The sequence below is a fragment of the Tachyglossus aculeatus genome, chromosome 17, assembly GCF_015852505.1.
Source record: "Tachyglossus aculeatus isolate mTacAcu1 chromosome 17, mTacAcu1.pri, whole genome shotgun sequence".
Taxonomy (NCBI): domain Eukaryota; kingdom Metazoa; phylum Chordata; class Mammalia; order Monotremata; family Tachyglossidae; genus Tachyglossus; species Tachyglossus aculeatus.
This window is the reverse complement of record NC_052082.1, coordinates 15,200,615-15,215,248: the sequence shown is the minus strand read 5'-3', so window position 1 is coordinate 15,215,248 and position 14,634 is coordinate 15,200,615. Positions and strand designations below refer to the sequence as shown.

The 14,634-nt window shown below is 46.6% G+C and overlaps 1 protein-coding gene across 10 annotated transcripts in view; it reads right to left on the bottom strand.

The window, feature by feature from the left end:
• Positions 1 to 14,634, bottom strand: part of PAM (peptidylglycine alpha-amidating monooxygenase) — a 210,373-nt gene that overhangs the window by 51,881 nt on the left and 143,858 nt on the right. For all 10 annotated transcript variants that reach the window (XM_038758978.1, XM_038758979.1, XM_038758980.1 and 7 more), the window contains exon 13: positions 6,555 to 6,739. In XM_038758978.1, the coding sequence (XP_038614906.1) occupies positions 6,555 to 6,739 (185 nt within the window). The remainder of the gene's footprint in view (positions 1 to 6,554; positions 6,740 to 14,634) is intronic.

Below are 14,634 nucleotides of genomic sequence, written 5' to 3'. Positions count from 1 at the left end.
AATCAATCAATCGTATTTATTGAGCGCTTACTGTGTGCAGAGCACTGTACTAAGTGCTTTAGAAGTCCAAGTTGGCAACATATAGAGACAGTCCCTACCCAACAGTGGGCTCACAGTCTAGAAGGGGGAGACAGAGAACAAAACCAAACATACTAACAAAATAAAATAGAATAGAAATGTACAAGTAAAATAGAGTAATAAATATGTACAAACATATATACATATATACAGGTGCTGTGGGGAAGGGATCAGGTGATACAAGGTTCACAGTCTTAATCCCCATTTTCCAGATGAGGTAACTGAGGCACAGAGAAGTTAAGTGGCTTGCCCAAAGTCACACAGCTGACAAGTGGCTTGTTTTGGGCAGGAATGTGTCTGTTGTTATATTGTACTCCCCCAAGCACTTAGTGCAGTGCTGTGCACACAGTAAGTGCTCAATAAATACAACTGAATGAATAAATGGGGTTTCCAAACAAACTTAAGGCACAGACACACCGCTACTTGAGAAGCAGCGTGGCTCAGTGGAAAGAGCCTGGGCTTTGGAGTCAGAGGTCAGGGGTTCGAATCCCGGCTCTGCCAATTGTCAGCTGTGTGGCTTTGGGCAAGTCACTTCACTTCTCTGGGCCTCAGTTACCTCATCTGTAAAATGGGGATTAAGACTGTGAGCCCCACGTGGGACAACCTGATCACCTTGTAACCTCCCCAGCGCTTAGAACAGTGCTTTGCACATAGTAAGCGCTTAATAAATGCCATTATTATTATTATTATTACTTCTCACAGAGTTCTCGGGGGGAGACAGCATCGACCAATGGAATTTTGTGACCGAGTGATGAAAAGCCCTCTTCCTCAAATCATCATCATCATCATCAATCGTATTTATTGGGCGCTTACTATGTGCAGAGCACTGTACTAAGCGCTTGGGAAGTACAAATTGGCAACACATAGAGACAGTCCCTACCCAACAGTGGGCTCACAGTCTAAAAGGGGGAGAATGACTCTCTGCAGCGGCAGACTTTTTTTTTTTTTGCAGCAATTGCTTCTCCTCGGTGGTGCTTTCACCCACAGTCCTCACCCGGCCCCAACCAGGGCGCCCGTACCCCTGGCGAAACAAGTCACCAGAACGGCAACCGTCGGAGTGGCTATGAGAGAGACTGCTACCGCTGCTGCCATCGGCCCAGCAACCCCAGAGTTCATGCTTTTACGTTTGAGGGGGTGCTTTTTAGTCAGTAGTATTTATTGAGCACTTACTGTGGGCAGGACACTAGACTAACCAGTTGGGAGAGTACAATGCAACAATAAATGGACACATTCTCTACCCCCAGCGGGCAGAGTCACAGACCCCCTTGGAGCCGGGGGTGGCAGAAGAAGCAGGTTCCTGCTCTCCTGGGTTGTCTCCTCAGCAGAGAGCTCAGCAAGGAGCAGCTCAGTAGGGGCAGATGCTGTGGCCGCACTCCTCAATCAATCAACGGTATTTAAGGAAGGAAGGAAGCAGCGTGGCTCAGTGGAAAGAGCACGGTCTTTGGAGTCAGAGGTCAGGGGTTCAAATCCCAGCTCCACCAACTGTCAGCTGTGTGACTCTGGGCAAGTCACTTCACTTCCCTGTGCCTCAGTTACCTCATCTGGAAAATGGGGATTAAGACTGTGAGCCTCCCGTGGGACAATCGGATCACCTTGTAACCTCCCCAGCGCTTAGAACAGTGCTGTGCACATAGTAAGCGCTTAACAAGTACCATTATTATTATTATTAAAGAAGGAAGGAAGCAGCGTGGCTCAGTGGAAAGAGCACGGTCTTTGGAGTCAGAGGTCAGGGGTTCAAATCCCAGCTCCACCAACTGTCAGCTGTGTGACTCTGGGCAAGTCACTTCACTTCCCTGTGCCTCAGTTACCTCATCTGGAAAATGGGGATTAAGACTGTGAGCCTCCCGTGGGACAATCGGATCACGTTGTAACCTCCCCAGCGCTTAGAGCAGTGCTTTGCACATAGTAAGCGCTTAATAAATTCCATTATTATTATTATTGTTATTATTATTTAAGGAGCAGCTCAGTAGGGGCAGATGCTGTGGCCACACTCCTCAATCACTCAACGGTATTTAAGGAAGGAGGGAAGCAGCGTGGCTCAGTGGAAAGAGCACGGTCTTTGGAGTCAGAGGTCAGGGGTTCAAGTCCCAGCTCCGCCAATTGTCAGCTGTGTGACTTTGGGCAAGTCACTTCACTTCTCTGTGCCTCAGTTACCTCATCTGGAAAATGGGGATTATAACACTGTGAGCCTCCCGTGGGACAATCGGATCACCTTGTAACCTCCCCAGCGCTCAGAGCAGTGCTTTGCATATAGTAAGCGCTTAATAAATTCCATTATTATTATTATTGTTATTATTATTTAAGGAGCGGCTCAGTAGGGGCAGATGCTGTGGCCACACTCCTCAATCACTCAACGGTATTTAAGGAAGGAAGGAAGCAGCGTGGCTCAGTGGAAAGAGCACGGTCATTGGAGTCAGAGGTCAGGGGTTCGAGTCCCAGCTCCGCCAATTGTCAGCTGTGTGACTTTGGGCAAGTCACTTCACTTCTCTGTGCCTCAGTTACCTCATCTGGAAAATGGGGATTATAACACTGTGAGCCTCCCGTGGGACAATCGGATCACCTTGTAACCTCCCCAGCGCTCAGAGCAGTGCTTTGCATATAGTAAGCGCTTAATAAATTCCATTATTATTATTATTGTTATTATTATTTAAGGAGCGGCTCAGTAGGGGCAGATGCTGTGGCCACACTCCTCAATCACTCAACGGTATTTAAGGAAGGAAGGAAGCAGCGTGGCTCAGTGGAAAGAGCACGGTCATTGGAGTCTGAGGTCAGGGGTTCAAGTCCCAGCTCCGCCAATTGTCAGCTGTGTGACTTTGGGCAAGTCACTTCACTTCTCTGTGCCTCAGTTACCTCATCTGGAAAATGGGGATTATAACACTGTGAGCCTCCCGTGGGACAATCGGATCACCTTGTAACCTCCCCAGTGCTCAGAGCAGTGCTTTGCACATAGTAAGCGCTTAATAAATTCCATTATTATTATTATTGTTATTATTATTTAAGGAGCGGCTCAGTAGGGGCAGATGCTGTGGCCACACTCCTCAATCACTCAACGGTATTTAAGGAAGGAAGGAAGCAGCATGGCTCAGTGGAAAGAGCACGGTCATTGGAGTCAGAGGTCAGGGGTTCAAGTCCCAGCTCCGCCAATTGTCAGCTGTGTGACTCTGGGCAAGTCACCTCACTTCTCTGTGCCTCAGTTACCTCATCTGGAAAATGGGGATTAAGACTGTGAGCCTCCCGTGGGGCAATCGGATCACGTTGTAACCTCCCCAGCGCTTAGAGCAGTGCTTTGCACATAGTAAGCGCTTAATAAATTCCATTATTATTATTATTGTTATTATTATTTAAGGAGCAGCTCAGTAGGGGCAGATGCTGTGGCCGCACTCCTCAATCACTCAACGGTATTTAAGGAAGGAAGGAAGCAGCGTGGCTCAGTGGAAAGAGCACGGTCTTTGGAGTCAGAGGTCAGGGGTTCAAATCCCAGCTCCGCCAATTGTCAGCTGTGTGACTTTGGGCAAGTCACTTCACTTCTCTGGGCCTCAGTTACCTCATCTGGAAAATGGGGATTAAGACTGTGAGCCTCCCGTGGGACAATCGGATCACCTTGTAACCTCCCCAGCGCTTAGAACAGTGCTGTGCACATAGTAAGCGCTTAACAAGTACCATTATTATTATTATTAAAGAAGGAAGGAAGCAGCGTGGCTCAGTGGAAGGAGCACGGTCTTTGGAGTCAGAGGGCAGGGGTTCAAAGCCCAGCTCTGCCAATTGTCAGCTGTGTGACTTTGGGCAAGTCACCTCACTTCTCTGTGCCTCAGCTACCTCATCTGGAAAATGGGGATTAAGACTGTGAGCCTCCCGTGGGACAATCGGATCACGCTGTAACCTCCCCAGCGCTTACAGCAGTGCTTTGCACATAGTAAGCGCTTAATAAATTCCATTATTATTATTATTGTTATTATTATTTAAGGAGCGGCTCAGTAGGGGCAGATGCTGTGGCCACACTCCTCAATCACTCAACGGTATTTAAGGAAGGAAGGAAGCAGCGTGGCTCAGTGGAAAGAGCACGGTCATTGGAGTCAGAGGTCAGGGGTTCAAGTCCCAGCTCCGCCAATTGTCAGCTGTGTGACTCTGGGCAAGTCACCTCACTTCTCTGTGCCTCAGTTACCTCATCTGGAAAATGGGGATTAAGACTGTGAGCCTCCCGTGGGGCAATCGGATCACGCTGTAACCTCCCCAGCGCTTAGAGCAGTGCTTTGCACATAGTAAGCGCTTAATAAATTCCATTATTATTATTATTGTTATTATTATTTAAGGAGCAGCTCAGTAGGGGCAGATGCTGTGGCCGCACTCCTCAATCACTCAACGGTATTTAAGGAAGGAAGGAAGCAGCGTGGCTCAGTGGAAAGAGCACGGTCTTTGGAGTCAGAGGTCAGGGGTTCAAATCCCAGCTCCGCCAATTGTCAGCTGTGTGACTTTGGGCAAGTCACTTCACTTCTCTGTGCCTCAGTTACCTCATCTGGAAAATGGGGATTAAGACTGTGAGCCTCCTGTGGGACAACCGGATCACCTGATAACCTCCCCAGCACTTAGAACAGTGCTTTGAACATAGTAAGCGCTTAATAAATGCCATTATTATTATCATTATTTAAGGAGCAGCTCAGTAGGGGCAGATGCTGTGGCCACACTCCTCAATCAATGGTATTTATTGACCTCTCACTACGTGCAGAGCACTGTACTAAGTGCTCGGGGCAGGGAATATGTATGTTTACACTCCTCAATCAATCAATGGTATCTATTGACCTCTTACTACGTGCAGAGCACTGTACTAAGTGCTCGGGGCAGGGAATATGTATGCTTATTGTTGAACTGTACTTTTCCAAGAGCTTATTACGGTGCTCAGTTCACGGTAAGTGCTCAATAAATATGACTGAATGAGAGTACGATACAACAGGATTAGCAGATACGTCCCCTCCTGGCCGAACCCTCGCCGCAGTAATAGTAATAATGATAATCATGATGATAACTGTGGGATTTGTTAAGCACTTACTATGTTCCAGGCACTGTAATGAATGCTGGGGGTTGGACACAGTTCCTGGCCCACATTGTGCTCACAGTCTTAATCAGTATGGTGAAGTTTTGCTAGGTAAAACCTCTGGGCTACCTCATCGCACAGCAGGTTCTTTGAAAAAAATTTATTCACTGCTGAAATCCACCTCAGAAACAAGGGCCATTGTCCTAGTCAACAGGCCACAGGACACTTCCCAAGCTCTCTGCACACAGTAAGCGCTCAATAAATACGATTGATTGATTGATTGACACGCTGAAATGAATAAGGTCTAGAGGTGAAACTGAACCCCTAATCCCCTTGAGCTATCTTAGTTCAGAAGAGAAAAGAGACTCATTGAGATCTGGGGGGAAACCATCAGAGTCAGCAGGATCCCAGTCCATTTGGTCCTAAAAGCCAGGGTGAGGAATTTACAAGGGACTGACTCAAGCTTCAACAATTGCATTTCATTTACGATTGTGTGTGTGTGTGTTGTGCAGGAAAAGGAAAGGGGAATTGGTCTGGGTTGATGTCACAGTGGTGGGGACCAGGACGGCTTCAAACGATAAAATGTGAGAAGCAGAGTGGCCTAGTGGATACAGCCTGGGCCTGGGTGCCAGGAGGACCTGGGTTCTAATCCCAGCTCTGCCACCTGTCTGCTGGGTGACCTTCGGCACGTCACTTGACTTCTCTGGGCCTCAGTTACCTCATCTGTAAAATGGGGATTAAGACCGTGAGCTCCATGTGGAACCTGGACTATGTCCCCGTCCCCCCCCCCCCAACTTTAGACTCCCCCTTTTAGACTGTGAGCCCACTGTTGGTTAGGAACTGTCTCTACATATTGCCAATTTGTACTTCCCAAGCGCTTAGTACAGTGCTCTGCACACAGTAAGCGCTCAATAAATACAACTGATGATGATGACGATTAGCTCGAATCTACTCCAGTGCTTAATACAGTATCTGGCACACAGTAAGTGTTCAGTAAATACCATATAAAAATGCAAAGAACTAACAAGCGCTTAGTACAGTGCTCTACACACAGTAAACGCTCAGTAAATACGACTGAATGAATGAACTAAGGTAAAACAATAGAAGCAGTGTGGCTCAGTGAAAAGAGCATGGGCTTTGGAGTCAGAGGTCATGGGTTCAAATCCCAGCTCCACCACTTGTCAGCTGTGTGACTTTGGGCAAGTCACTTAACTTCTCTGTGCCTCAGTTACCTCATCTGTAAAATGGGAATTAAGACTGTGAGCACCCCCGTGGGACAACCTGATCACCTTGTAACTTCCCCAAGGCTTAGAACAGTGCTTTGCACATAGTAAGTGCTTAATAAATGCCATTATTATTACTATTATTATTAGAACCGTTCCGCAGAGCAACCAAAATTTCCATCTGCGATACCGCATCTACTGTCTAGTTTAAGTTCAAATTTTACCTTTGTGATGTCCGTGCATCATGACCATGTCAGACCTGACCGCGATCGGAATATTGGCCTCTGGAGGGATCGTTTGGAACATAGCTGGACTGATGTTCTGGATGCAGGTCATATAGGAAGTGGCATGCCTAGCCTCCATGTAGTACATGATGTAGAAATTGCACATTTCGTCACTAGCTGTACCCCTAAAGGAAAACGAAGTTTGGCACAGGAATTAGCCGCCCCAGCTGAACAGATCGATAAATGCAAAAAACGATCAAATCGGTCCACCTGCCCGCAGCTGAGAGAGGTGTCTCCTCCCTTTCCCCCTCCCCAATAAAGCTCAGTGTTAAAAATATACCCGGGCTTCAACCCCAAAGGCTCATATACAGGGTTTCCTTGCCTAGAGTCCAGCCGTGGGTCAGGCTTTGGGGAAGTGAGGTAGTCGTACCTCCCCTGATTTCCTACTAGAGAAGCAGCGTGGCTCAGTGGAAAGAGGATAGGCTTTGGAGTCAGTGGTCACGGGTTCAAATCCCGGCTCTGCCAATTGTAAGCTGTGTGGATTTGGGCAAGTCACTTCACTTCTCTGGGCCTCAGTGACCTCATCTGTAAAATGGGGATTGACTATGAGCCCCCTGTGGGACAACCTGATCAACTTGTATCCCCCCAGCGCTTAGAACAGTGCTTTGCACATAGTAAGCGCTTAATAAATGCCATCACCATTATTATTACTATAACCCAGCCCACACACTTCACTCCCCTTCTGCCAACCTACTCACTGTAGCTCGATCTCAACTATCTCAATGCAGATCTCTCGCCCATGTTCTGCCTCTGACCTGGAACTCCGTCCCTCTTCATATCCAACAATGACTCTTTCCACCTTCAAAGCCTTACTGAAGGCCCATCTCCTCCAAGAGGCCTTTCCTGACTAAGCCCTCCTTTACTCTTCAGACCAGGAGACCAGGAGGTATCCAAAGCCTTCAATAAGGCTTTGAAGGTGGAAAGAGTCATTACGTGCTGCCTCTGACATGGAACTCCCTTCCTCTTCATATCTAACAATGACTCTTTCCACCTTCAAAGCCTTATTGAAGGCCCATCTCCTCCAAGAGGCCTTCCCTAAGCCCTCCTTTCCTCTTCTTCCACTCCCTTCCGCATTGCCTTGATTTGCTCCCTTTATTCATCCCTCCCTCAGCCCTGCAGCACTTATTTCTGTAATTTATTTATTTATATTAATGTCCAGCTCCTCCTCTAGACTCTAAGCTTACTGAGGGAAGGGAACGTGCCTATCCACTCTGTTATACTGTACACCCCCAAACACTTAGTACAGTAAGAGATGCAGCGTGGCTCAGTGGAAAGAGCCCGGGCTTTGGAGTCAGAGGTCATGGGTTCAAATCCCGGCTCTGCTAATTGTCAGCTGTGTGACTTTGGGCAAGCCACTTAACTTCTCTGGGCCTCAGTTCCCTCATCTGTAAAATGGGGATGAGGACTGTGAGCCCCCCGTGGGACAAGCTGATCACCTTGTAACCTCCCCAGTGCTTAGAACAGTGCTTTGTACATAGTGAGTGCTTAATAAATGTAACTATTATTATTATTATTATTATTATTCTGCACACAATACACAGTCAGTAAGTACAATCGATTGCTTGATTGATATACATTACCATAATTTATTTATATTAATGTCCATCTCCTCCTCTAGACTCTAAGCTTACTGTGGGCAGGGAACGTGTCTATCCACTCTGTTATACTGTACACCCCCAAGCACTTAGTATGATATTCTGCACATGATAAGCAGTCAGTAAGGACGATCGATTGCTTGATTGATTTGTGGTGGACCTGCCGTGAACCTAGGCTGCACTGGAGAACCACAGAACTCCCTCCAGGACGAGAGTCGGTTTCAGGAAGATCAAAATCCTTAGTGGCTTAAACAAAGGTCACTGATTCCCTTGACCTGAGTTTTCATTCATTCATTTATTCAATAATTATTGAGCGCTTACTGTGTGAAAAGCACTGTACTAAGTGCTTGAAAAGCCCAAATCAGCAATAGAGACAATCCCAGCCTACACTGGGTTTACAGTCTGGAAGGGGGGAGACAGACATTAAAACAAGTAAACAGGCATCAATATAAATCAATCAATCAATCAATCAATCGTATTTATTGAGCGCTTACTATGTGCAGAGCACTGTACTAAGCGCTTGGGAAGTACAAATTGGCATCACATAGAGACAGTCCCTACCCGATAGTGGGCTCACAGTCTAAAAGGGGGAGACAGAGAACAGAACCAAACATACCAACAAAATAAAATAAGTAGGATAGAAATGTACAAGTAAAATAAATAAATAAATAAATAAACAGAGTAATAAATATGTACAACCATATATACATATATACAGGTGCTGTGGGGAGGGGAAGGCGGTAAGGCGGGGGGATGGAGAGGGGGACGAGGGGGAGAGGAAAGAAGGGGCTCAATCTGGGAAGGCCTCCTGGAGGAGGTGAGCTCTCAGGAGGGCCTTGAAGGGAGGAAGAGAGCTAGCTTGGCGGATGGGCAGAGGGAGGGCATTCCAGGCCCGGGGGATGACGTGGGCCGGGGGTCGATGGCGGGACAGGCGAGAGCGAGGTACAGTGAGGAGATTAGTGGTGGAGGAGCGGAGGGTGCGGGCTGGGCAGTAGAAGGAGAGAAGGGAGGTGAGGTAGGAGGGGGCGAGGTGATGGAGAGCCTTGAAGCCCAGGGTGAGGAGTTTCTGCCTGATGCGCAGATTGATCGGTAGCCATTGGAGGTTTTTGAGGAGGGGAGTGATATGTCCAGAGCGTTTCTGGACAAAGATAATCCGGGCAGCAGCATGAAGTATGGATTGAAGTGGAGAGAGACACGAGGATGGGAGATCAGAGAGAAGGCTAGTGCAGTAGTCCAGACGGGATAGGATGAGAGCTTGAATTAGCAGGGTAGCGGTTTGGATGGAGAGGAAAGGGCGGATCTTGGCAATGTTGCGGAGCTGAGACCGGCAGGTTTTGGTGACGGCTTGGATGTGAGGGGTGAATGAGAGAGCGGAGTCGAGGATGACACCAAGGTTGCGGGCTTGTGAGACGGGAAGGATGGTAGTGCCGTCAACAGAGATGGGAAAGTCAGGGAGAGGACAAGGTTTGGGAGGGAAGACAAGGAGACAAATATAAATAGAATTATAGATATATACACATCAAAACAATAGTCCAAGATGGAATGTGAGCCTCTCAACTGTAAGTACAACACCTTTCATCTCTTTCGTATCCTCCCAAAGCACCTACAGGAGGTTGCTCTGATCTCTACAACTGCTGCATTTCCATGACTAGGTAACCCTCTTAGCTTCTGAGGCAACTGAGCCCATCAGCTCCTAATGAAAGTTTCTCACACGTGGAGACCATTTTAAAAATTAGCTTTCACAGCTCCCCGGCGAACCCATGCTGATGATAGGATCCGGGGGTGGACTCCTCGCTCCTCGGAAAAACGCGTCAATGCTGACTTTTCCATGAGCTTCAGGCGGCTGCACTTCGTCACCATGGCGACGGCCATAATACCAGACCAGGAGACTGGGAGGTAAACAAAACCCGACGCTCAGTTGGGGGTCCAGTTTTCCGGGGCTTTGAGGATACTGAGTCCCTGAAAACTACAAATAAGGGTCCCGGCCAGGGTGAGCTCTGCCAGTGCGTTGAAAACTCTTGCTCTGTCTTGTTCCAAATCATCTCCCCTCCACTTTTTTATGGCACTTGTTAAGCACTTACTGTGTACCAAGCACTGTACTAAGAGCCGACCCACACCTTCCTCATCGCCTCTCATGGCCCGTAGAAATAAACAGGCATAGGCAATCAATCGTATTTATTGAAAGCTCACCACGAGCAGAGCACAGTACTAAGCACTTGGGAGAGTATGATACAACAGAGTTCGTACACACGTTCTCTGCCCGAAAAGCACTTCCATTCTAGAGGAGGAGACAGACATTAAAATACATTTGGCTATGTACGTAAGTGCTGTGGGGTTGAGGGAGGGGTGAATAAACAGTGCAAATCCAAGTGCAAAGGGGACACAGAAAGGAGTGGGAGAAGAGGAAATGAGGCCCTAGTAGGGGAAGGCCTCTTGGAGGAGATGTGTTTAAGTAAGGCTTTGAAGGTGGGGAGAGTGAATGTCTGTTGGATCTGAAGAAGGAGGGTGCTCCAGGGAGCTCTGCAAACAGCCCCTTCCCCTCTCCCTGCAGCCCACCGCCATTCTGAGAGGTCCCACCCGGTCTAGAGGGATGCCACGAGACCGGGGGCGCGAGGGAAAGGGAAAAGGGCAAGAAAAAGGGTGTGGTGTGTTTCCCAAGCACCTCAAATTGTCCTCAGCCCTAGGGAGGTACAAGTCAGCTCACTGTGGGAAAGGCATGTGTCTATTTATTGTTGCATTGTACTCTCCCAACTATTTAGTACAGTGTTCTGCACATAGTAAATGCTCAATAAATATGATTGAATGAATGAAAAAGGGGCAGAAATGAGGGGGCTGGCTCAATGAACTTGTGAGTTTCCTTATAATAATAATAATGATGGCACTTATTAAGCGCTTACTATGAACAAAGCACTGTTCTAAGCGCTGGGGAGGTTACAAGGAGACCAGGCTGTCCCACGAGGGGCTCACAGTCTTAATCCACACTTTACAGATGAGATAACTGAGGCACAGAGAAATTAAGTGATTGCCCAAGGTCACACAGCTGACAACTGGCAGAGCTGGGATTTGAACCCATGACCTCTGACTCCAAAGCCCGGGCTCTCTCCACTGAGCCACGCTGCTTCTCTTAAAATTTTTAAAATTAAAAAAGGCTGCTTCCTTGAAATTGGGAAACCCAAACAACTGAGGACCAGCGATCCTAGAATGACTCACGATGCCTGAAACTAACCCTCAGCTCCTGCTTTGCCTGTCACAGCTAATGAGTCATTTTCAGATTGGCCTCTTTGAAGAACAGCAGAGCATAACAGTCGTGATGCTATTTTGCTTCTGATTCGGATCTTTAATTTAAGACCCATAGTCACAGCTGCCTTTCAGAGATTTTCTCGATACTATTGGACCTTTGGACTAAATAAAATAAAAAAATGATCTCAGGGGAAAAGGAAAAGGAAGTGATTTATTCAGGGTACCTTCCTGCACAAACATTACTGTACTATTCCACAAACAAGAGCCCACTGTGTGAAGAGAAGTGGAAGTAAAGGTTTCTGGATAGGATAGTCATTTTCTCCAACAGCTAGTCCTACAGCCCACTAAGAAAGATAACATATTGTATGTAATTCAGAGAAGGGGGCAGACTCTGCTGCAGGAGGCATATGTCGGGAAAATATATATATATAAAAAAACAAGTAGAGAATATTACTTGTAGAATAAGAAACATGAAAAAATGTGAACGTCAGGTTTCAAAGAAGCTGAAAGGAGTAGTTTTAAAAAAGCAAGTGATCTACTAGAAGCCTGGAGGATGTTAAAAAAAACCCCACCAACTTGGAGGCTCGGATACAATGTTTGGCTAGAGGGGGAGAAAATGTCCAGGTTTCCAATCAGAAAACTAACTAGCAGGGAAAAAGGGGTCATCAAATGGAGGGAAAAAAAATCATCCTTTCCAATTGGAAAGCGCACTCATAAAAAGATGCAAATAATGGGCAAACAGGAAATTAAATCAGCCTAAAAAGGAATTTGAAGAGCACCTTGAAAAGGAGGCCAAAGTGAACAGTGACGCGGATTTCCAACAACCACTTTAATATCTGCAGAGAAATACTAAAGGGCTCTCAAAAGTGAGGATTCACATACAGTTGGTCTCTTGGGTGACTCAGCAATGAAGAGACAAAGACCCCATCTACAGGGAGGTCCACACCCTGTTTAAGTTTCACTTCAGCCTGGCTCCTACAGATATAGAAATGGGAGCCGGCACTAAATCCTTTACTTCTTTGGTGTGTTCCCCAAGCCCCTCAGCCCCAAGGAGGGGCAAATCAGCTTGTTGTGGGAAGGGAATGTGTCTATTTATTGTTAGATTGTACTCTCCCAAGCGTTTAGTGAAGTGCTCTACACACAGTGAGTGCTCAATAAATAGGACTGTGATAAAATCGATCTTCTGCCCATTCTTTGTTTTTCTGACACCAACCCAATGGAACTGGGTGACAGGAAGGTTAGAGCAGCTGCAGTTTTAGAATTTATTAACAATATTACAGCTACAGCATTACAATATTATTATTAGTAGTAATAATACTGCTGCTAATAATGGTAATGGTATTTGTTAAGCTATGTGCTAAACACTGCTCCAAGTGCTGGGGTAGATACAAGATAATCAGGTCAGATATATTCCTTGTCCACCATGGGGCTCATTTCAAATCTGAGAAGGAGCACGGCCTAATGGATAGAGCACCAACCTGGGAGTTGGAGGACCTGGGTTCTAACCCCAGTTCTTCCAGCTGCCTCCTGTGTGACCTTGGGCCAGTCACTTAACTTCCTGGTGCCTCAGTTTCCTCACTTGGGATTCCATGCCTGATCTCCCGCCTACTGAGAGCATGAGTCCTGCTTGGGATTGTGTCAGACCTGATTACCTTGTATCTATCCCAGTGCTTAGAACCGTGCTTGGCACAAAGTAAGTGCTTAACAGATACCATAATAACAATAGTACCTCAGCTCTCCATCACCACTTCTGCCCACACATATACACCTCCCTGCACATCGGTGGAAAACGTATGCCCCTGCAGGGAGTGGATCTAGAAAGTGCCTCAGAGTTAGGGGTCAGAGATAGATCTATCCTCTCTATCCTTCCCCTGCATCTCAGCACTCTTTCCTTCTCCCAACCAAACCTATCTGTACCTTACTTTTGTCTGACACATTGTGCATATCTTTCTCTATTACAGAATGCCAACCATCTCCACTCAGCTGGCACTCAATACATATCTTTACTACTACTAAAAATAAACTTCCATCAGAAGACACTCCTCACTAATTCCCATGCTCCTGGTCAAGTCATCCTGACAGCTTCCTTAAAGACTCAAATGCATATTATTTTCTCTCAGTTAAGAATTGAGAGAATTCCCCATCCCTCCCCACCCCCCCAGCCTTACCTCCTTCCCCTCCCCACAGCACCTGTATATATGTATATATGTTTGTACATATTTATTACTCTATTTATTTTACTTGTACATATTTATTCTATTTATTTTATTTGGTTTATATGTTTTGTTGCCTGTCTCTCCCTTCTAGACTGTGAGCCTGCTGTTGGGTAGGGACTGTCTCTATATGTTGCAAACTTGTACTTCCCAAGTGCTCAGTACAGTGCTCTGCACACAGTAAGCGCTCAATAAATACAATTGAATGAATGAATGAATATTATGTATTCATTCCCCCTTTTAGACTGTGAGCCCACTGTTGGGTAGGGACTGTCTCTATATGTTGCCAACTTGTACTTCCCAAGTGCTTAGTACAGTGCTCTGCACAAAGTAAGCGCTCAATACGATTGATTGATTGATTGATGCATGACCTAATTATCTTGTATCTACCCCGATGCTTAGTTTAGTGCTTGAAAATGCACTGTAGTACGTGCTTAAATATCACAGTTATTATTAGTAGTATTATCCAGTTGTTACTATTTTTAATTCCTGACTTTGGTTTTTATCCTTTTCATGTATTTTGATGGTATTTGTTAAGCACTTACTATGTGCCAGGCACTGCACTAATACAAACTAAGCGGGATGGAGACAGTCCATGTCCCACGTGGGCCTCACAGTCTTAATCTCCACTATGCAGATGAGGCAACTGAGGCACAGAGAAGTGAAGTGACGTGCCAAAGCAGATAAGCGGTGGAGCCGGGATTGGAACGCAGGTCCTTCTGATTCCCAGGTCTGGGCACTATCCAAAAGGTCATGCTGCTTCTCATGAATCTTTTACCTATTGAATTTTTGCACCCACAATTGCACCCAGCAAGTCCCACGGGCTGGGACCTAACATCGGCTCATCGGCATGAAGGAGAGAGATAGATGGCTTGCTGCTTGTGGGAAATTAGGGACACGGGCCTTGAAAGGACGAAACAGATCACCATAAAAGCCCCTGGCAGAAACAAAATCACTGCTTGGATTAAACAT